Source organism: Salvelinus namaycush, chromosome 4 (genome assembly GCF_016432855.1).
Source record: "Salvelinus namaycush isolate Seneca chromosome 4, SaNama_1.0, whole genome shotgun sequence".
Taxonomy (NCBI): Eukaryota; Metazoa; Chordata; class Actinopteri; order Salmoniformes; family Salmonidae; genus Salvelinus; species Salvelinus namaycush.
In genome coordinates, this window is record NC_052310.1 from 10,731,364 (window position 1) to 10,754,124 (window position 22,761).

The window sequence follows — 22,761 nt, forward strand, 5'->3', positions numbered from 1 at the left end:
ATATACTGTAGCATAAAACTCCAGGTCTCGGTTCAGCTGGGCTTTTGCATATTAATGTTGATCTTAATAAACAACATTGCCAAAGGATGAGGATCCAGCACGTTGCTATGCAACCAAATCCATGTTGAGACAGCTTGGCTGCATTTAGTTTATGACTGTAAAGTGTAACTTGTTGGCTGAGAGAGCAAATATCCACTACAATCTGTGCCCATTCCGAAAACAGAATTGATGAGTTTTTCACGGTGGTATCCTATTTAAAAATCACCCAAGTATAGCGCCTTGTCATCATCAGAATCTCTTTCGGGTCATTTCCTCTTCCTGTTTATATCTCACATTATATTTGGAGTCCATCTATGGGTTTAACAGGCCAATAAAAAAAGACTGGGAAAAGGCTGAGGATGTTTATTCCTGTCTGGGGCACAGAAAAACCCAAAGTGTCAAACAAACACTCACGCACAAATATGTTCTCTCTTTCCATTTCGTTCCTCAGTGAGGCGAACACTTCATTAGCTAGCTGTGCTGTGTTAGAATATCAATGGGTTTCTACTTCCTTGTCATTTATTTGTGTCCAACGCTAGATAGCTGTTCTCGGGAGAGCAGGCGCATTAGCCAGGATATTTCTTCCAATTAACGTCCAGCAATAGTGACGAGGCCATTATTAATTGACAGCTGCAGTGAGACTAATTATTCTTCTCTGTTCCATAGAGTCTAATGGAGAGGCCCCGTCTGCTAAACCTTGATCCTTTTTGTGTCTAGAAACATCTATCCACAGCGTATAGAGACGCATTGTCACACCCTGACCTTAGAGATCCTTTTTATGTCTCTATTTTGGTTTGGTCAGGGCGTGAGTTGGGGTGGGTATTCTATATTCTATGTTTTGTAGTTCTATGTTTTGGCCGGGTAGGGTTCTCAATCAGGGACAGCTGTCAATCGTTGTCTCTGATTGCGAACCATACTTAGGCTGCCCTTTTTTTGGGAAGTTGACTTTGTTTAGGGAACATAGCCTTTAGCTTCACGGTTTGTTTTTGTAGTGTTTATTGTTTTGTTCGGCGTCATTTTTATTAATTAAAGAAAATGTACGCTTACCACGCTGCACCTTGGTCCTCTTCTTTTAACGGCCGTGACAGAACTTCCCACCACCAACAACGGACCAAGCAGCGTGGTAAGGAGGAGCAGCGTGTCCAGGATTCATGGACTTGGGAGGAGATCCTGGATGGTAAGGGACCCTGGAGGCAGGCTGGGGAGTATCGCCGTCCACGGGAGGAACTGGAGGCAGCAAGAGCAGAGCGGCAGCGTTACGAAGGGACACGGCTAGCAAGGAAGCCCGAGAGGCAGCTCCCAATTTTTTTGTGGGGGGGGGCACACGGGAAGTGTGGCTGAGTCAGGTTGGAGACCTGAGCCAACTCCCCGTGCTTACCGTGGCGAGTGTCATACTGGTCAGGCACCGTGTTATGCGGTGGAGCGCAGTGTCTCCAGTGCGCGTGCACAGCCCGGTGCGCTACCTTCCAGGTCCCCGAATTGGCCGGGCTAGAGTGGGCATCCAGCCAAGTCGGAGGATGCCGGCTCAGCGCATCTGGCCGCCAGTACGTCTCTACGACCCGGGATATCCTGCGCCGGCTCTGCGCATTGTGTCTCCGGTGCGTCTGCACAGCCCAGTGCGTCCTGTGCCTGCGCCCCACATCTGCAGGGCGAAAATAACCATCCAGCCAGGACGGGTTGTGCAGGCTCTGCGCTCAAGACCTCCAGTGCGCCTCCACGGCCCAGTGTATCCTGTGCCTGTCCCCAGAAGGACAGGGCCTCCTGCATGTCTCCCCAGCCTGGTGAGCCCTGTGACAGCTCAACGTACCAGACTGCCCATACGTCTCCTCCCTCCAGTGATGATCCATGGCACGAAGCCTCCAGTGATAATCCATGGCACGAAGCCTCCAGTGATGATCCATGGCAAAAAGCCTCCAGTGATGATCCATGGCAAAAAGCCTCCAGTGATGATCCATGGCAAAAAGCCTCCAGTGATGATCCATGGCACGAAGTCTCCAGTGATGATCCATGGCACGACGCCGCCAGTGATGATCCATGGCAAGAAGCCTCCAATGATGATCCATGGCAAGAAGCCTCCAGTGATGATCCATGGCACGAAGTCTCCAGTGATGATCCATGGCACGACGCCTCCAGTGATGATCCATGGCAAGAAGCCTCCAATGATGATCCATGGCAAGAAGCCTCCAGTGATGATCCATGGCACGACGCCTCCAGTGATGATCCATGGCACGAAGCCTCCAGTGAGGAGTCATGGCAAGGAGCCTTCAGCGTTGTTCTCCAGTCCGGAGCCTCCAGCGACAGCCTCCGGTCCGGAGCCCCCAGCGACGTTCTCCGGTCCGGAGCCCCCAGCGAGGGTGCCCGGTCCGGGGCCCGCAGCGACGTTCTCCGGTCCGGAGCCCCCAGCGAGGGTGCCCGGTCCGGGGCCCGCAGCGAGGGTGCCCGGTCCGGGGCCCGCAGCGAGGGTGCCCGGTCCGGGGCCGGTCCGGGGCCCGCAACGAGGGTCCCCAGTCCGGGGTCGACGACGAGGGTCCCCGCACCAGAGGTGCCACCAAAGTGGGGTGAGCCAGTGGTGGAGCGGGGTCTGCGTCCCGCACCTGAGCTGCCACCGCGGATAGATGCCCACCCAGACCCTCCCCTATAGGTTTAGGTTTTGCGGTCGGAGTCCGCACCTTTGGGGGGGGGGGGGTACTGTCACGCCCTGACCTTAGAGATCCTTTTTATGTCTCGGTCAGGGCGTGAGTTGGGATGGGTATTCTATGTTCTATGTTTTGTAGTTCTATGTTTTGGCCGGGTAGGGTTCTCAATCAGGGACAGCTGTCTATCGTTGTCTCTGATTGAGAACCATACTTAGTCTGCCCTTTTCCCACCTGTGTTTGTGGGAAGTTGTTTAGGGCACGTAGCCTTTAGCTTCACGGTTTGTTTTTGTAGTGTTTATTGTTTTGTTCGGCGTCATTTTTATTAATAAAAGAAAATGTACGCTAACCACGCTGCACCTTGGTCCTCTTCTTTTAACGGCCGTGACACGCATGTCAGAGGTGTCGTGTGTTCATGGTAAATACATCATTAATCAAGGATCTACGTGATAGATTTAGTATTCAGGGAAACCATTCAATCCCATATTATTTATACAACATGAAACTCATTAATGAGTTTATAGCAGCAATATGTAACTTTTCGGCGACCCGATCAAATTATCATAGAAATGTGAGTTATAGATCTGTGATTCTCGTTGAAAGAACGTCTAAGGAGTGGTAGATATGTTCTAGGTGCGCTATTTCTATGCTCCTCGTTTTTAAGTTTAGTTTTTTTGTCTTTTACGTTCGGTTTTATATATCAGCTTCAAAAAGCTGAAAATACTATCTTTTTGGTTATGGAAAATATATTTCACAGTGGTATAGAGGGGGGAAATGATTGTCTACACTATGATTGCTTGTTTCGTCACAAACTGAAATTAGGCAAACATGAAATGGAGGAGCGATTTCTGCATAGTGCACCTTTAATTAATTAAAGCCAATTAGGGTTTTGACATTATACACATGTCAATGAGACCAATTAATTTCTAGTGTTGTCGGCTCTGGACCAGTCTGAAACCCCCTAGATGTGACCCCCCCTCCATTTAATCTCCAAACTGCCTCTACTCTAGCCTCCCTCCTGACGCTGACTGCTCAAAGCATTAATGAACTACCCCGTCTGCCATGATCTTCTATATGTTTAGGTTTTTCAGAATTGCATGTTTTTTAAGCACTTAAAGCACTTTGTAATGAAAAGCGCTATAAAAGTTTAATTCATTATTATTATTATTATCTGTTATTTTAATGGAGGAACAGAAGCAGTAAGACAAATCAAATTTGGAACTGCCGGAGGACAGACAGATACTGTGGTCTGTTTCCTTGCCTACAAGGCTCAGTTAGGCTATGAATCTGTTGCTAATTGAAAAGCTCTGTTTATTTTAGCTGACCCATTTTGTGTCTGGTGCCCGTAGTCAACGCCGCACTGAGCAAGATGCCCTGCAGCTAAAAAAGTAAAAATGTTCAAACTTGAAAAGCTCTGCCTGTGGATTAATATATTTCACCTCAGGTGTACAAATAAATACAGCACAGCTGGGTGTGGTTGGAGAAAGTAGCTCAAAGGGAAGTCTACTTCATGTGGTTTGTCCATACTCTAAAGAAGTCAATGACCTATAATGAACCCCCAAATAAATTCATTATTCCTGAAATTAGTTTTTATCATTTTCATTTCACAAGAAATTCACTTTTTTCTGATAACTTTTCCTCAGACGTTACCATTGTGTTAGCCTCGTCCAGAACCAGGCTTGGGAGGTGTGACAATGACGTGATATTGGAGGTATAGTAGCGCTGAGGAGCACATTGAAGGTGAATCCCATCAGACGGGAGAATAACTTCTCTAAGAATCAATTTTCTTCCCATTAGCAAATCCACTGGTCCCTCATGGCTCCATCGACGGGGACACCTTGAACCGCATCAAGGCAGCTTCCCTCCCTGCTCAACTCTGCTCGGCCGTAGTGGGCGCCTGTGGCCAGATTAGGGTATTTGTCTTGCTTACTCGTAATCAATGGCAGAGTGTGGCACAATGACAGCTTAAGCCAAGATAGGCTCTCTGAAATCAGCTTGCGCATCTTCCTCAAGACCAGTTTGAAGTTTTAATGTCTCATGCACAAGTGCAGTGAAATGCCTTTCTTGCAAACTCAAAACCCAACAATGCAATAATCAATAACAATGTATTACTAGAAAAAAAAAAAAGAAATAAGAATAAAAAATAAACTAAGTAAGTAAGCATACTATACAGAATAACAGAGGGACTAAGAACCACTCATGACTTGGAGAAGGATTTTCTCTGTCATTTCTGTCATACATACACATGGAGTACTCTGATAACATACATAAAGCATGCTATCAGAGTACTCCATGTGGTATCAAGATAGGAAACAAAGAAACGAAAAGGAGCTGGGAAGAAGAAACTGGTGTAAACAGGCTTTTTAAGTCTTCTTTTCACCAGCAATGTCTGTGCCAAAAAAATCACCCAGTTCCTCTGAGAACAGGATCTTTCTGTAAAGTTCCCCGTAATGGTATGTAACAACTGAACCATTACATATTGGGACAAAAACTATTTGGAACAAAAATGACCACATACTGGTTATGGCTCCTTAACCCTTTACAGTTGTGGGAATTGGCCTCTATGGACAGGGCTAAATTGAAATGTTTTTTTTACAGTAGAAATATGAAAATCATATGCATAACCATGGTAGCAATTGAAAGGGAACAGTTTGGATATAATGGGGAAATGATTAGACCAAAGGTGAATACACAACAGTTCACCTGGCTTAAGACTGAATCCAAACATTACACTGGTGATTTTATGTGCATTATACATTTACTGTACATTTCGCTACATTTGTTGATAACAAAATCTGAAAATATTCTGGCTACATTAGTAACATGATAAGACTATTCCTGGTAAATGTGAATTGACTTTAACATTCAGCTAAAGACTGTTATTCATCGTACCAATGATTGTCCGGGATGTGAGTTTATCGTCTCCAACTCATGTTGAGATTCAAAGTTCAAACCATTTTAAACGCGCCGCTGCAGCTTCACACTTTTCTGGTCTGCTTTGGGTTTTTTCTTAACACATAATTTATACCTTTTGCTCGAAAGGGCCAGTTTCCGGCAGTTCCGAACTCACTCCGGGGAGGTGATTACTCACTGTGCAAAGTTATGGAAAATAATGATCTCTTATAGCTTCTCAAATCATATCCCTCTCTTAACAAAAACACTTTCATCATTTCCCATAATACATGCACAACCCATAGTATGGAAACTTCATCCATGTAGTGGGTATACTTTCCAAGTTACAGTATTTCCTTTATAACATTTTTAGTGAGATCACAAAATAACAAACAAAATGACGTTAGTGTTCTATAGATCGCCTCTAACCATTCCCCACGTTCTACATTAGAAATATTGTTCCATTATTCGCTTTTGAACGTGTTAGAGTTTCAGTGGGAAAAAGTCTGTTGAGACGAAACACATTCCTTTGGTGAATTTGGAGAGCACAGGTCTGGATCTTCTCCATTGATTTACAACAGGACGTGAGTTGTTAATCCCCACTAGTTCTATCCTCCCCCTTCTACGGGTGAACGGGGGTCTGATTGAAGTTAGTCATTGCAAACCTGATCTGACCTATTTGGATTCTCGTGGTCAGTCATGACATGGGGTAGGTGCAACATAAAACAAAACATTTACAAGGGTTTGAGTGAGAGGACTAACTGGTATCTCCAAGATGCCACACACTTCTCCAAAGTGGGCACAGTTCCTAAGTAATTTCAATGCACTTTTATAGTCTACAACTATGAGGTGCTTTTTTGGACTCTCCTAATTGTGCCTTTGAGGAACTAAAGCAAGCACACTTGTAGTTGTTTTGTGTGGAACACAACCCTGCATCCCCGCCATCACACAATTATTTTATTGACAGTAGACAAACATAGGCTCATTCTGTTCAGAACAACCCAGGGTATGACGATATGTCATCTTTTAGCTGTACATAAACATAATGATCATAAGCGTTGACACTTTATATGACATGAGTTTTATGATATGGAAATGTGAAGTGCACATTTGGACTCATGGGTGTTTGGCTTGCTTGTATAAAATGAAAGCTGTATTTATAATCCTCAACGTCTCATCTTTCAAACTACATCGAGTCCTCTTAATCTACAGCATTTCCCTCATTCAGACAACAAAACAATTGCAAAAGTTGCCCAGTTAGCAGGAGGGATCTGGCAACTTCTTGTCTCGTGTGGTCGTCATGTTCAGAATAGCTTTCAGTCAAAACCCATACAACGCAGTGAAGTGCACACCTCACAAATCCCACTCCATTATAAATGTTTTGCTCTGGCTCTGCTGAATAAACATGACATAAGAAATCATGACATTTCCGTGGTTACCTAACTGAAAGGAACAGTTGACATGAATCATGGCTAACGCTAGCTACGCTATCCCCTCTGGCCTTGATGGATTCACTCCATTCCTTCATTAATGGCTGATTTCTCACAGGGGGATAAACTGGTGAATTACAGCCCAGCAGAGGACCGTTCATTCACTTTCCTGGAAATGCATCTTTACTGTCGGTCATTGTTTCCAGATATGTTCTTAAATAAACTGGTGATGAATAACAGGGATGTGAACAGAAGGTCTTAACCATGAAAGTCCCACAGTAGATACAGTACACTCTTAGTGGTGACTCGAGGAACGCTGGAGAACCTCAAGGAACCCCTGGAGTTCCTCAAGAACCCATTGCAGTCAATTTACAGTGTACAAACTTAACATGATGAACAGGAATGACATTTACTGTAACAGGTGGCCAAAAAGAACTATCTGAAAGCCACCTCTACAATATATTATTAAAAAGGTTTAAAATTGAACCACTCCCATCACAAAAAGTTTCTAGTTTGAACCCACATTTACAAATGTGTTCCTCAATGTTCTTTTCAGAGGGGTTCCTCTAAGAACTTTTTAGAACTGGAAAGTTCAAAAAGGCAAATGGAAGTTGAGTTTTCTTCAACATAGGAGGTTAACATGGCTGACTTTTCGCACAATGCTTACCTTCCATCACATACACCAATGAGCCCACATCCCCTTCTTTGATGATGCAGCTGTCTGTGGCATATTCAACTGGGTACATGCAGTCAACGATCTCTTGGATCTGAGAAAGCTCAAGGTTCTTCATGAAGTCGTTGTCAAGAATGGCCTCCTTGATTAAGTCCTTGGACCTGTGAATTGAATGAAAAGAGAGTAACGTTCTGTTCCTGAAGATAAAGTGCAGAAAAAGTCACTAAATTGAGAACAATTAGCAAATGAAACAGTTGATGTGAATAAGAATCTGCAGTGTGGCTCAACGTCTGTTTCTTTTGACAGACTGCTTTCACAAAAAAGACCAAAAAACTTCACTTTCCTCTATAAATAAAGCTATTTGTGAGCATCCAGTCAACAGTTTGGAAATGAAATGCACTTGAAGGCCCATATTGGAGAGAAGTGCCCCATAACCAGTAATTTGAGACAAATCCCCATACTGCATCTCCCCGCCTTAGGGCATGTGAATAGAATCAGTTCTTATCTCTACACCAGCGCTCTTGTATAGGCTGGAGGGAAGATAAGGCATTTTACTACCCTGCATTTTACCTCAGACGCCTTGCTATGAATGACTACCCACAAGTACCTCATCCAGCAATTTGCCTTAAAAGACCAGCTTCAGAAGTACTCTGGCTTCACTATATCATAATCGAGAGTGTGGGCACTTTAAAAATCATATGGACTTATTCTTTGGGAATTAATATTATTATTATTATTATTATTATGTTGTCTCATGTGGTAGTAGGGTTAACGGAATCTACAGTAATTTTGGTAATTAAGAGAAAATCTATGGCAATCTATCGTAACTTTAGTAATTTATACTTGAAAACCTTTTTTTTTAATGTATTGATATATAGTATATATGTTTTTTTTTATCTGTGTCCATATTGTACATGAGTTTCCAGTGGATAGGCCATATGGTTCAAGAGAAAATAGCCGAACTAATGAAAAAAAGCATCTAATCAACAATGGTATTATTTTTTTTATTAACTCTGCAACTCTTCCAACTTTTCACAACTGCCACAAGTTTGACACCAAAACATGTCATTCTATTTTTTATTTGAAAATCATCTTATTTAATTATTTCATATATTTTGCATTAAGGCCACACAGAGGGCCAGAGATAAATTACAGACACCTGTGATAATCTGAAGTACCCAAAAGGGCCACTAGATGTCTTGTGATAGAATATCAAAAGTTTTCAGTAATATACCCTCTCTTTGCAATCCTATGGGGGAGGATGTTTCACGATGGGAGATCTGTTCCAGCAAATCCTAGCTGAGCTGGTAGATTGGTGCTGCTGCCCTTCGGAGGTACGGAGAACTGAGAGAAGACACTCAGACACAAAGCATTAGTTCTGTTCTGCCGGCACCACTTAAACACTGGTATTGTGTGTTAATGTCCTTGGAGTCAAGATAACGCTGTGCTCACAATGATGTAATAAAGCCAGTTCTGAATTCATATTCCACTTCTGATAGCTTTGTTTTCCCTGAAGTCCCAAAAACACACAGTGAGACACTGTCAGATGGGTCCTTCAGGCGGCTGCAACTTTAAATGAGTTTCAATTTGATGGGTACTTAGAGTTGTCGCTGAGCTTTTTTTATTTTTCTTCAAGACTTCTCCACAAATCAGATAAAATATTTACTTGGCAATGCTAGCTTTCAAGACAGTTTTGCAATAGACCACAGTATTTCAAAGTATATTATTTGCCTTTACCTAGTCTCTTTTTTCTGTTTTTGAACAGGCGATCAGATGTATTGTAGAATGCATAGATTTCAGCTGGAAGCAGGGGTGGGGGGGATGGTGGTGGGTGGTGGTGGATACCAAAATGTGCCTAGCTCTCTACCTGTAACATCTGGCTCTAAACCATCACAGTAACCTCGGGGAAAGGAGCCTGAGGTTGAAGAGAAAGAGGCAAGAGATGTCCTTTGGGACCTGTGCTTAATAAACCTGCCCATTTCCCCCAGTACTACTACCCTCATTACAGACAACAGCACAGTAATCAACTGTTTGCAGTTTCCATACTGCTTGTGTTTGTTCAGAGACGCGTAGGAGTGCTAAATGAATTCTGAAGCTCTCCTTATCAAAAACCCATTCTGATTAAAGGTTGAATAGAGAGCAAGATGTGATTCTGGCACAGTGGGACAGGTGTGATTTGGTAAAAAGCAATCTCACTTTGATGACCAGTTCATTGTCACTTGTGTATTACAGTGCTGCCTGGCAACATGTGTGCTTAGCAGTGACTACAGCTGTGTAACTGTCACAGCCTTATCCAGAGGCTTGGCAGAAGTGAAGAGTTTCAGTGAAGCAACAAGGAAGAGCAGACACAGATGGGCTCCTTGAGTAATGAGTGAATCTCAAATTAAATCAGATAGGGCATCGCAGACAATGACAAAATCAAATGTTCTGCCTTTTTGTGAAGAAATAAATCAGCATGAATAGCTTATCATCTCTTTTTGTGTGGGGACCCCTAACACTGTGTTCTTCTGAGAAACCTCTCTGTTCCATACACTGCAAGTTCAAGGCATTTCAATAACTGTATTTCAATATTAGAACATTAAAAACTATCTAAATAACTTCTCTCTGTGATTTAACTGAAGGTCACAAGTTCCATCAAGACACATTCTATACTAAAATTATAAATGCAAGCTTATTTTCAGTTGACTAAACAGCAAAACTATTCAGCTGAGGATTAAAATATTGTAATGTACCCCGTATGAAACACTTCAACACTCATTTGCTGTGATTAGATTTAGCTGGCACTCCAGTCGTGCCCATTACAGTGTAGCAAAATTCTGGTATAACATTTACATTTTTTCTTATTTTCTCACTTTTTCTTTCAGCAGTGTTATCACTCCATGTATAATTACAGATTAATCATTCTTTAATTTAGATTTTAGAGAACAATATGCATAATAAATGTTTTGCCATTCTTGAAAGCCTGTAGCATTTAACAAACTGACTATATAATAAAATTGCTAAAACCATGATACACTACATGACCAAAAGTATCTGGACATCTGCTCGTCAAACATATCATTCCAAAATAATGGGCATTAATATGGAGTTGGTCCCCTGTTTGCTGCCATAACAGCCTCCACTCTTCTGGGAAGGCTTTCCAATGGATGTTGGAACATTGCTGTGGGGACTTGATTCAATTCAGCCACAAGCGTATTAGTGTGGTCAGGCACTGATGTTGGGCGATTAGGCCTGGGTCACAGTCGGCGTTCCAATTCATCCCAAAGGTGTTTGATTGGGTTGAGGTCAGGGCTCTGTCCAGGCCAGTCAAGTTCTTCCACACCGATCGTCAAATCATTTCTGTATGGACCTTGCTTGATGTACGGAGGCATTGTCATGCTGAAACAGGAAAGGGCCTTCCCCAAACTGTTGCCACAAAGTTAGAAGCATCTAGAAGGCCATTGTTTGCTGTAGCGTTAATATTTCCCTTCACTGGAACTAATGGGCCTAGCCCGAACCATGAAAAACAGCCGCAGACCATTATTCCTCCTCCACCAAACTTTACAGTTGGCACTATGCATTGGGGCAGGTATCTTTCTCCTGACATCCACCAAACTCAGATTCGTCCGTCAGACTGCCAGATGGTGAAGCGTGATTCATCACTCCAGAGAACGCATTTCCACTGCTCCAGAGTCCAATGGCGGTGAGTCCAATGGTGGCGAGCTTTGCGCTGCTCGGCCATAGATACCCACTTCACGAAGCTCGCGACAAACAGTTATCGTTGCTTCCTGAGGCAGTTTGGAATTTGGTAGTGAGTGTTACAACCGAGGACAGATGATTTTTATACGCTTCAGCACTCAGCGGTCCCATTCTGTGAGCTTGTGTGGCCTACCATGTCACGGCTGACTTGTTGTTGCTCCTAGACGTTTCAACTTCACAATAACAGCACTTACAGTTGACCGGGGCAGCTCAAGCGGGGAAGACATTTGACGAATTGACTTGTTGGAAAGATGACATCCTATTACGGTGCCACAATGCAAGTCACCGAGCTCTTCAGTAAGGCCATTCTACTGTCAATGTTTGTCTATGGTGATTGCATGGCTGTGTGCTCGATTTTATACACCTGTCAGTAACGGGTGCGGCTGAAATAGCAGAAAGCAATCATTTGAAGGGGTGTCCACATCATCCTCTATGAGGAAATAGCAAGCATTTTTTAAATGGTCTGTTTGAGATACAAGTTTGAGGTAGGTTTTATTCTCCAAGTGTTTTTTTCTCCAACTATGCACAAATACGGGTTTAATATAGGATGAGTCAACAACATTACTTGGGTATGAGTTAACAGAATATTAACTTTTAAAAGGTGAGATTTTTACTGGACAGTTACTTTAAGAAAACAAATATACCCAACAAATCCCTGCAGTATATTCCTTTCAGCTACACTAACCAGGTTTCCATCCAACCTTTTTCTGCAGGTAAAGTACATGTCGGATAAAAAATGTCATGACAGGCCTGATGGAGACAGAATATCTGTTGGTAAACTTTCCAAATGTAGACAAAACAAGATACGCTAGACAAGGTGGGATCTTTCTGTGTCAGTAAAATCTATTATGCAAGAAATGTCAGTGGAAATGCTTTTATTCAGAAATATTGATATAATAATCATCATATCGAAGTAAACTTGGAATCACGCAATGACATGTTTTGTGGTCCTCCCACTATGACTTATGCAGTTTATTAGGCTACAGATGAAATAAGTTATGATAAACTTCACAGGGTGGTGAAAGTGCAAGGTGATGAGATTGATGCTCCTTTCCAATAAATATGTGCACTACGTCATTAAGCACAGTCTTTTATCTGAAAAAAGTCAATTTGATGGAAGCACATCAAACATTTTCGAATATTCTCATGAAAATCTGTCGCCAATTGGAGGGAAACCTAGCTAATGACTCATCTGACTCAAAAATATTCTGAGAAAAAGCACAAAAGGGGAGAGCGGAGCCATTAGTTATTTTGGAGGCACTGAACTCCAGCTGGTGACTGGTGTCAGAAGACCGACACCCTTGGTGGCCTGCCAACCACTCCCTTTGAAGAGGGTTTGAGGACAATGGACAGAAATGCCACTGCTCATCAGGCTGCTCCAAATTAATCAGATCCTTTGATATTCAGCATTAATTGGGTGTCCTGGCAGGCTTTTCAGGGGAATACTACACATGGCCATGTGGAGACTGGTGAGAAGCTTTGGTTGTAGTCTATTGAATAATGACTGAGATCAACTTGGATGGATTGACATTGCAGAACTATGATATGGTGTGTCACAGTCATATGTTAACTGACAGTCGACTAGACTCCAGCTTGGCCCCTGTTCTGTTTTTGTGTCTTTTTGTGTCACGTTTTATTTCCTTCGCTTCAGAAAGCGCGTCCCTGTCAAAGCCCAGAGATAAACACAGAGCGGTTCCCTTAAAAGGAGAAAGTATGCTGCTTTAGAGCACAGCCGGATGGATAGACAGCATTCCTACAGACTTTATAGGACCCTTGGACTGAGGGTGCAAGAATCAAACTCTTTCCCTCAATGCCCTGACCATACCTTCCAATCTAAGAAGCCTGAGAAAGGTTGTGATTGTTTACAACCTACACAGTTTCAGAAATAGAGTTTCAAAGGCATGCATGACTTGTAAAGAAAATAACGTCACATCAGTGCACATATGTAGGGGCTCCCGAGTGGCACCGCGGTCTAAGGCACTGCTTCTCAGTACTAGAGGCATCACTACAGACCCTGGTTTGATTCCAGGCTGTATCACAACTGGCCGTGATTGAGAGTCCCATAGGGGGGCGCACAATTGGCACAGCGTCGTCCGGATTTGGCCAGGGTAGGCTGTCATTGTAAATAAAAATAAATATGTGGTATTTGTTTGGGCAGTAGTTCATAACAATTATTATAGTATTGCTGCTGTGAGGTGAGTCCATGCCAGAATGGGCTAAAAATATTTTTGGTGTGTCAGATTGTTCTGGCAATTATCACGTTTGATATGCTTTTTACATTTGTATCACAATCCTGGATTGTAAACTGTCATGGTCCAAACATATTTCTACAACAGTAGCTAAGATGGGGAGAAGTCTGTCCATAATAAAGTGCTGCTCTGCCTTCTTAACAACACTATCAACAAGGCAGGTCCTACAGGCCCTAGTTTTGTCGCACCTGGACTACTGTTCAGTCGTGTGGTCAGGTGCCACAAAAATGGACTTGGGAAAATTGCAATTGGCTCAGAACAGGGCAGCACTGCTGGCCCTTGGATGTACACAGAGAGCTAACATTAATAATAAGCATGTCAAACTCTCCTGGCTCAAAGTGGAGGAGAGATTGACTTCATCACTACTTGTATTTGTGAGAGGCATTGACATGTTGAATTCACAGAGCTGTCTGTCTGAACAACTGGCACACAGCTCAGACACCCATGCATACCCCAAAAGACATGCCACCAGAGGTCTCTTCACTGTCCCCAAGTCCAGAACAGACTATGGGAGGCGCATAGTACGACGTAGAGCCATAACTACATGAAACTTTCTTCCACATCAAGTAACTCATGCAAGCAGTAAAATTTTTAAAAACAGATAAAAATACACATTATAGAACAGCGGGGACTGTGAAGAGACACAAACATAGGCACAGACACATGCATACAAACACATGATAACATATGCACTATACACACACGTACACATGGATTTTGTATTGTAGATATGTGGTAGAAGAGTAGTGGCCTGAGGGCACACACTTAATGTGTTGTGAAATGTGTTGTGATTGTATTTTTATGTTTTTAAAATTGTATAACTGCCTTAAAACTTCTTAAAGCTAGGGGGCAGTATTTTGACGTCCGGATGAAAAGCGTGCCCAAAGTAAACTGCCTGTTACTCAGGCCCAGAAGCTAGGATATGCATATAATTGGTAGATTTGGATAGAAAACTCTACAATTTCTAAAACTATTAAAATAATGTCTGTGAGTATAACAGAACTGATTTTGCAGTCGAAACCCTGAGGACAAACCATCCAGGGGAGAAAAAGAATTGAGGTCATAGGATTTTCCAATGGTTTTCTATGGGAAACCCTGTTTATTAGGAACCTGGTTGCAGTTCCTATGGCTTCCAATAGTTGTCAACAGTTGTTTGGACCAAGTTTACAGGTAACTTATTAGATACTTTGTAGTCATGTTGGGCGAGTTGGAACCGGTGTATTTCTGAATCAAATGCGCCAAATAAATGGACATTTTGGGGATATAAAGAAGGAATTTATCGAACAAAACGACCATTCATTGTGTCACTGAGACATTTGGGATTGCAAAAAGAAGAAGATCTTCAAAGGTAAGGCATTTATTTTATCGTTATTTCTGACATTTGTGTCGCACCTGCCTGGTTGAAAGATTATTTTCATGTGTTTGTATGCGGGGCGCTGTCCTCAGATAATCGCATGGTGTGCTTTCGCCGTAAAGCTTTTTTGAAATCTGACACAGCGGCTGGATTAACAAGAAATTAAGCTTTATTTTGATGTATTACACTTATATTTTCGTGAATGTTGAATATTGATATTTCTGTAGTTTGAATTTGGCGCTCTGCAATTTCACCGGATGTTGTCAAATCTATCCCGTTGACGGGATTGGCGCGTTAAGGGATCACTAATTGCTGGACCTTAGGAAGAGTAGCTGCTGCATGAGGATTCATCAATACAAACATAAATACTGTTTTTGAAAATCATGATGAAAGTGGCCATTTTAGGCCCATTTTAGGCCTATACATGCCTCTTGTAAGACCCAATGTCTGCGAACCGTACATGATATGTTACAGACAACATCTTGCTGTCATTATACTCCTAATAGTGTGCTCTAAAATATGGAGTATGTCTACATTCTCAAAATAACCTTTTTTTATTTTGTTACATTTTTAACATATTGTTTAAAACAATATACTCAAGAAAATCAAATATTCCGAGTGGGGGCTCTGCTACTTTTAATATTATGATGCATTTTATGAGCAGCATCAATACAGTGAATTGGGAAATGGATTCAAAGGGGACTCTCTCTGCTGGTGATTTGCTGAATGTGCAATCCTACAGGAGGGTTGTGATTGGTTAATTGCCTATAATGTCAATTTCTATGTATAAAATTGATAATTTCTTGAAAATTAGCAGAGAGCCCACTCTGGAAATTGTACTTATTTGAAGAGTATATTGTTCCAAGCAATATGTCTTAAAAAAAGGAGAATCAAAAAGGGTACTTTGAGATACACTACCGGTCAAAAGTTTTAGAACATCTAATCATTCAAGGGTTTTTCTTTATTTTTTACTATTTTTTACATTGTAGAATAATAGTGAAGACATCAAAACTATGAAATGACAGATATGGAATCATGTAGTAATACAAAAAAGTGTTATAGAAATCAAAATATATTTGAGATTCTTCAAATTGCCACCATTTTCCATTTCCATCTCAATTTAGTTGAGGTCGGGAGGTTGTGGAGGCCAGGTCATCTGATGTAGAACTCAATCACTCTCCTTCTTGGTAAAATTGCCCTTACACAGCCTGCATGTGTATTGCGTCATTGTCCTGTTGAAAAACAAATTATAGTCCCACTAGGCCCAAACCTGATGGGATGCGTATCGCTGCAGAATGCTGTGGTAGCCATGCTGGTTAAGTGTGCCTTGAATTATAAATAAATCACAGACAGCGTCACCAGCAAACCACCATAACACCTCCTCCTCCATGCTTTACGGTGGGAAATACACATGCGGTGATCATCCGTTCACCCACACCGCGTCTCACAAAGACACGGTTGGAACCAAAAATCTCAAATTTGGACTCATCAGACCAAAGGACAAATTTCCACTGGTCTAATGTCCATTGCTCGTGTTTCTTGACCCAAGCAAGTCTCTTCTTCTTATTGGTGTCCTTTAGTAGTGGTTTCTTTGCAGCAATTCGACTATGAAGGCCTGATTCACGCAGTCTCCTCTGAACAGTTGATGTTGAGATGTGTCTGTTACTTGAACTCTGTGAAGCATTTATTTGGGCTGCAATTTCTTAGGCTGGTAACTCTAATGAACTTATCCTCTGTAGCAGAGGTAACTCTGGGTCTTCCATTCCTGTGGCAGTCCTCATGAGAGCCAGTTTCATCATAGAGCTTGATGGTTTTTGCAACTGCACAATTTTCCAGATTCACTGACCTTCATGTCTTAAAGTAATGACAGACTGTCGTTTCTCTTTGCTGATTTGAGCTTTTCTTGTCATAATATGGACTTGGTCTTTTACCAAATAGGGCTATGTTCTGTATACCAACCCTACCTTGTCACAACACAACTGATTGGCTCAAACGCATTAAGAAGGAAAGAAATGCCACAGAATAACTTAACAAGGCACACCTGTTAATTGAAATGCATTCCAGGTGACTACCGCATGAAGCTGGTTGAGAGAATGCCAAGCATGTGCAAAGCTGTCATCAAGACAAAGGGTGGCTACTTTGAAGAATCTCAAATATAAAATATATTTTGATTTGTTTAACACTTTTTTGGTTACTACATGATTACATGTATTATTTCATAGTTTTGATGTCTTCACTATTATTCTACAATGTAGAAAATAGTAAAAATAAAGAAAAACCCTGTAATGAGTAGGTGTTCTAAAACGTTTGACTGGTACTGTAAATAATATTTGTATATTTAATAAATGAATGTGAATTTTTTTATTTCACTATTAGGAGTATAATGATACCAATACGTTGTCTGTACCATGTACGGATTATAGGGTTTTACCGGAGGCATGTATTTACCGGAGGCATGTGTTTACCGGAGGCATGTATTTACCAGAGGCATGTGTTTTCAGGGCATGCTGCTGTGGAATCAACCTGTGCTCGTAGTGTTGTGGAAAAGTATGAAACTAGAAACATTAGTGAGATAGATATACACACACACACAAACAATATTTGGAAGAGGGAGAGAACCTATTTGTTTTTCTCTAACGAACTGTCTATCTTGACAGTGGATTACATTATTTACTGACTCCACATAAGAAAATGTTCTTCTCTGTCTTTCTCCTTTGTCTGGACTTTGACAAAACAAACTACTGTAATAGAAAGTTCTGTTGTGTACTCTTAAGGCATTTAGATATACAAATTCATTTTTACTATGCTCAAATTCCCAACCTAATGTTTTCCCTTTATGCAAATATTGTATCTCTTACATGGAAATTGCTATCTGTCCATGTGCGGTATGTTCCTTTATGATTATATGTGTCTTTAGAAGGTAGATGTTGATTTGGCTAGTCAAACAACATTTGAGAACAGTATCAGGGCTTGAGCAACAAGTGAATTATAAATGTTAGCTCTATGCTTTCAGAGGCTGACTTTTACTTTAATGTGTTCATTGCATGTGCATTATGGGGGTTTCCTGACTCTACATAGCATAGTGTCTGTAGATTTTACTGTGTTTGCAATTGCAGTGAGGTAAGTTGTGTGTGTGTGTGTTTTAAAACAAATGTTTCTGTAGAGACTTGTGTTAAGGCTAGTTTTATCATGTATACTCAGCCAGGTGTGCACACACCATACTGTCACTACACAACTAGCATGCATTATGCAAAGATGGTTGCTGCATGATATCATGTTTCCATAACACACACACACACACACACACACACACACACACAAACGTACTTCATTGCAAATGCAAACACAGCCACAACTAAAGCCAACATTTTGCCATTCAATTAAACTACTAGCCATCAGTGTTGCTGTGATGGGATTCACTTTTGGTACCACTCATACTCTAATAGGGACAGCAGTCAGCACACAGGTAAGACAAAATGAACAAACACGGACATATGAAACCTACTGTGGGCTCTTGGGGTAGAATGGAAGAGTGACATGACTGAGTTCATGAATGTCAAAGGCGGTGGGCTCTCCTGATATCGCCTGTCTCTTGGTCCTGTGCTGCTCCTGTAGTGCGCTTGCCTTGTGGACTTGTTGCGTCGCCGGTTTGATTACGGATCGGTATTTATCCAGTTCATTCTGAAGCTTTTGAATCAATTCGTCCTTTTGATCTAATTCCAGCTCCAGTTCGTCAATAAGTGCGTCTCGTTGTCGCAACTCCTCAATCTTCTCCTGTAATGCGTATTGGAGATCGCGTAAGGTCCCCATAGTTTTCAGAGAAATCAGGATCACCAGAGCGCAGCAAACTTTGCGAGTGAATCAAATGATGCTTAGATTTGGAAGGCAACCTTCTCGTTCACTGCCACTACACAAATTGAATACTTTCGGGGAGAACGACTCATGCGCTTGATTTGAAACGCAGGTGAGAAGCCTTTCAAATGAAAGGTTGGCCAAATGTGACGAACAATACGCTTCATTGTATTGCTCACATACGTCAGTATCCAGAGTGAGCTTCAGCGCTCGCAGGATGCCGAAGCACAATCATTGATCCCCCCCACGAGTGTAACAAATTGGTTGCTTTCCTCAATACTATGATCAGCCAATCAGGTATCAGGTAATACACATACCTATGCTCTATAATATTCGTGTAGATGCACCCTACCTGTCAGAGATTATATATTATATATGCACCATACTTCAGTCGTACTGTATCCTATTTTATAGTCAATCACTTTGCACAGAATATTGCATGGTTTCAATAGTAATGTGATAATAATGTGCATAAATTACAGAGACATATGCACTATAATGTCAATTTAACTGTATGATGCTAACCACTTGTAATTTATAATCAGGCAGGATCCCAATGATGATGGTATTCACCCCTTTGAAGCCACATGTTTTGACCCCAAAACACTGGGGTAACAGTTGAATAAGAAACAATGTTATTATCCCAAGGGGTGTGGTATATGGCCAATATACCACGGCTAATGGCTGTCCTTTAGCATGACACAACGCGGAGTGCCTGGATACAGCCCTTAGCCGTGGTATATTGGCCATATACCACAAACCCCCGAGGTGCCTTATTGCTCTTATAAACTGGTTACCAACTTAATTAGTTGGTAATTGTTAGGTTAGATTACTTGTTGGTTATTACTGCATTGTCGGAACTAGAAGCACAAGCATTTCGCTACACTCGCATTAACATCTGCTAACCATGTGTATGTGACAAATAAAATTTGATTTGATTTGAATTAGAGCAGTAAAAATAAATGTTTTGTCATATCTGTGGTGTACTGTCTGATATACCATGGCCTTCAGCCAATCAGCATTCAGGCCTCAACCCACCCAGTTTATAATTGGTATTATAAACTGGGTGGTTCGCGCCCTGATTGCTGATTGGCTCACAGCCGTGGTATATCAGACCGTATACCACGGGTATGACAAAACATTTAGTTTTACTGCTTTGCGTCGTGCATAAGAACAGCCCTTAGCAGTGGTATATTGGCCAACTGGCCATATACCACACCCCCTCTGGCCTTATTGCTTAACCCTACCTTATCCACAGACTTGATATAGAAGTGATGCCGAATGAGGACACCAGGCCTGATAAGGGTCTATAGCTCCCTCCTATGGCCACCTCATGTCATATTCATTGCCCATAATCCCATGAAATAATAAACCCATGTACATTGCAAAGCCAGGCAGGTAGCACTCCAGTTGACACTTATATCCAGCCTTGAAACAAGGCAATATAAACAGTTGTCAAACTTCTAACGTCTGTGTGGATACATATTTCAGAGCTTTCAGTGGATTGCAGTTTGAGCCTCGGCTCATTTTACATCCTCTGTGACAGACACAGCTGTCCAATTAAGATAATTAAATGAGTGTGTGTACCTATGTGTGGCGTGTGTGTGTAAGTGTTTGTGTGTGCATAAATGTTTGTGTGTGTGTGTGTGCGTGCGTCTTGTGAGAGGATTTAAGACATCCTCCTCAGTGCACATTAAAGTGTCTGAGAGAGCCAGAGTGAGGAGGAGGGATGCAGAGTGTAGTGCCTCTGTTCTAGATACCAGCGCACTGGTAACCCCAGGCAAGCAACTGGTAACCCCAGGCAGGCCACTGGTAACCCCAGGCAAGCAACTGGTAACCCCAGGCAAGCAACTGGTAACCCCAGGCAGGCCACTGGTAAACCCAGGCAGGCCACTGGTAACCCCAGGCAGGCCACTGGTAACCCCAGGCAGGCCACTGGTAACTCCAGGCAGGCCACTGGTAACCCCAGGCAGGCCACTGGTAACCCCAGGCAGGCCACTGGTAACCCCAGGCAGGCCACTGGTAACCCCAGGCAGGCCACTGGTAACTCCAGACAGGCCACTGGTAACCCCAAGCAGGCCACTGGTAACCCCAGGCAGGCCACTGGTAACCCCAGGCAAGCAACTGGTAACCCCAGGCAGGCCACTGGTAACCCCAGGCAAGCAACTGGTAACCCCAGGCAAGCAACTGGTAACCCCAGGCAGGCCACTGGTAAACCCAGGCAGGCCACTGGTAACCCCAGGCAGGCCACTGGTAACTCCAGGCAGGCCACTGGTAACCCCAGGCAGGCCACTGGTAACCCCAGGCAGGCCACTGGTAACTCCAGACAGGCCACTGGTAACCCCAAGCAGGCCACTGGTAACCCCAGGCAGACCACTGGTAACCCCAGGCAGGCCACTGGTAACCCCAGGTAGGCCACTGGTAACCCCAGGCAGGCCACTGGTAACCCCAGGCAGGCCACTGGTAACCCCAGGCATGCCACTGGTAGCCCAGGCAGGCCACTGGTAACTGGTAACCCAAGGCATGCCACTGGTAACCCAAGGCAGGCCACTGGTAACACAAAACAGGTCACTGGTAACACAAGGCAGGCCACTGGTAACTGGTAACCCAAGGCATGCCACTGGTAACCCCAGGCAGGTCACTGGTAACCCCAGGCAGGCCACTGGTAACCCCAGGCATGCCACTGGTAACCCCAGGCATGCCACTGGTAGCCCAGGCAGGCCACTGGTAACTGGTAACCCAAGGCAGGCCACTGGTAACCCAAGGCAGGCCACTGGTAACACAAGGCAGGCCACTGGTAACACAAGGCAGGCCACTGGTAGCCCCGGGCAGGCCACTGGTAACACAATGAAGACCCCTGGTAACCCCAGGCAGGTCACTGGTAACCCCAGGCAGGCCACTGGTAACACAAGGCAGGCAACTGGTAACCCCAGGCAGGCCACTGGTAGCTGGTAACACAAAGCAGGCCACTGGTAACCCAAGGAAGACCACTGGTAACCCCAGGTAGGCCACTGGTAACCCCAGGCAGGCCACTGGTAGCTGGTAACACAAGGCAGGCCACTGGTAACCCCAGGCAGGCCACTAGTATTACAAGGCAGGCCACTGATAACCCCAGGCAGGCCACTAGTATTACAAGGCAGGCCACTGGTAACCCCAGGCAGGCCACTAGTATTACAAGGCAGGCCACTGGTAACCCCAGGCAGACCACTAGTATTACAAGGCAGGCCCCTGGTAACCCCAGGCAGGCCACTAGTATTACAAGGCAGGCCACTGGTAACCCCAGGCAGGCCACTAGTATTACAAGGCAGGCCACTGGTAACCCCAGGCAGGCCACTAGTATTACAAGGCAGGCCACTGGTAACCCCAGGCAGGCCACTAGTATTACAAGGCAGGCCACTGGTAACCCCAGGCAGACCACTAGTATTACAAGGCAGGCCACTGGTAACCCCAGGCAGGCCACTAGTATTACAAGGCAGGCCACTGGTAACCCCAGGCAGACCACTAGTATTACAAGGCAGGCCACTGGTAACCCCAGGCAGGCCACTAGTATTACAAGGCAGGCCACTGGTAACCCCAGGCAGGCCACTAGTATTACAAGGCAGGCCACTGGTAACCCCAGGCAGGCCACTAGTATTACAAGGCAGGCCACTGGTAACCCCAGGCAGGCCACTAGTATTACAAGGCAGGCCACTGGTAACCCCAGGCAGGCCACTAGTATTACAAGGCAGGCCACTGGTAACCCCAGGCAGGCCACTAGTATTACAAGGCAGGCCACTGGTAACCCCAGGCAGGCCACTAGTATTACAAGGCAGGCCACTGGTAACCCCAGGCAGGCCACTAGTATTACAAGGCAGGCCACTGGTAACCCCAGGCAGGCCACTAGTATTACAAGGCAGGCCAC

At 43.6% G+C, this 22,761-nt stretch overlaps 1 protein-coding gene across 1 annotated transcript in view; it reads right to left on the reverse strand.

The window, feature by feature from the left end:
* The window catches only part of LOC120046129 (cGMP-dependent protein kinase 1), a 187,120-nt gene extending 168,302 nt beyond the window's left edge, over positions 1-18,818 (reverse strand). Inside the window, exons 1-2 of the mRNA XM_038991111.1 lie at positions 18,514-18,818; positions 7,662-7,828 (exon numbers count right to left, since the gene is read on the reverse strand). Of these exons, the coding sequence (XP_038847039.1) occupies positions 7,662-7,828; positions 18,514-18,818 (472 nt within the window). The remainder of the gene's footprint in view (positions 1-7,661; positions 7,829-18,513) is intronic.
* Positions 18,819-22,761: the final 3,943 nt, after the last annotated feature.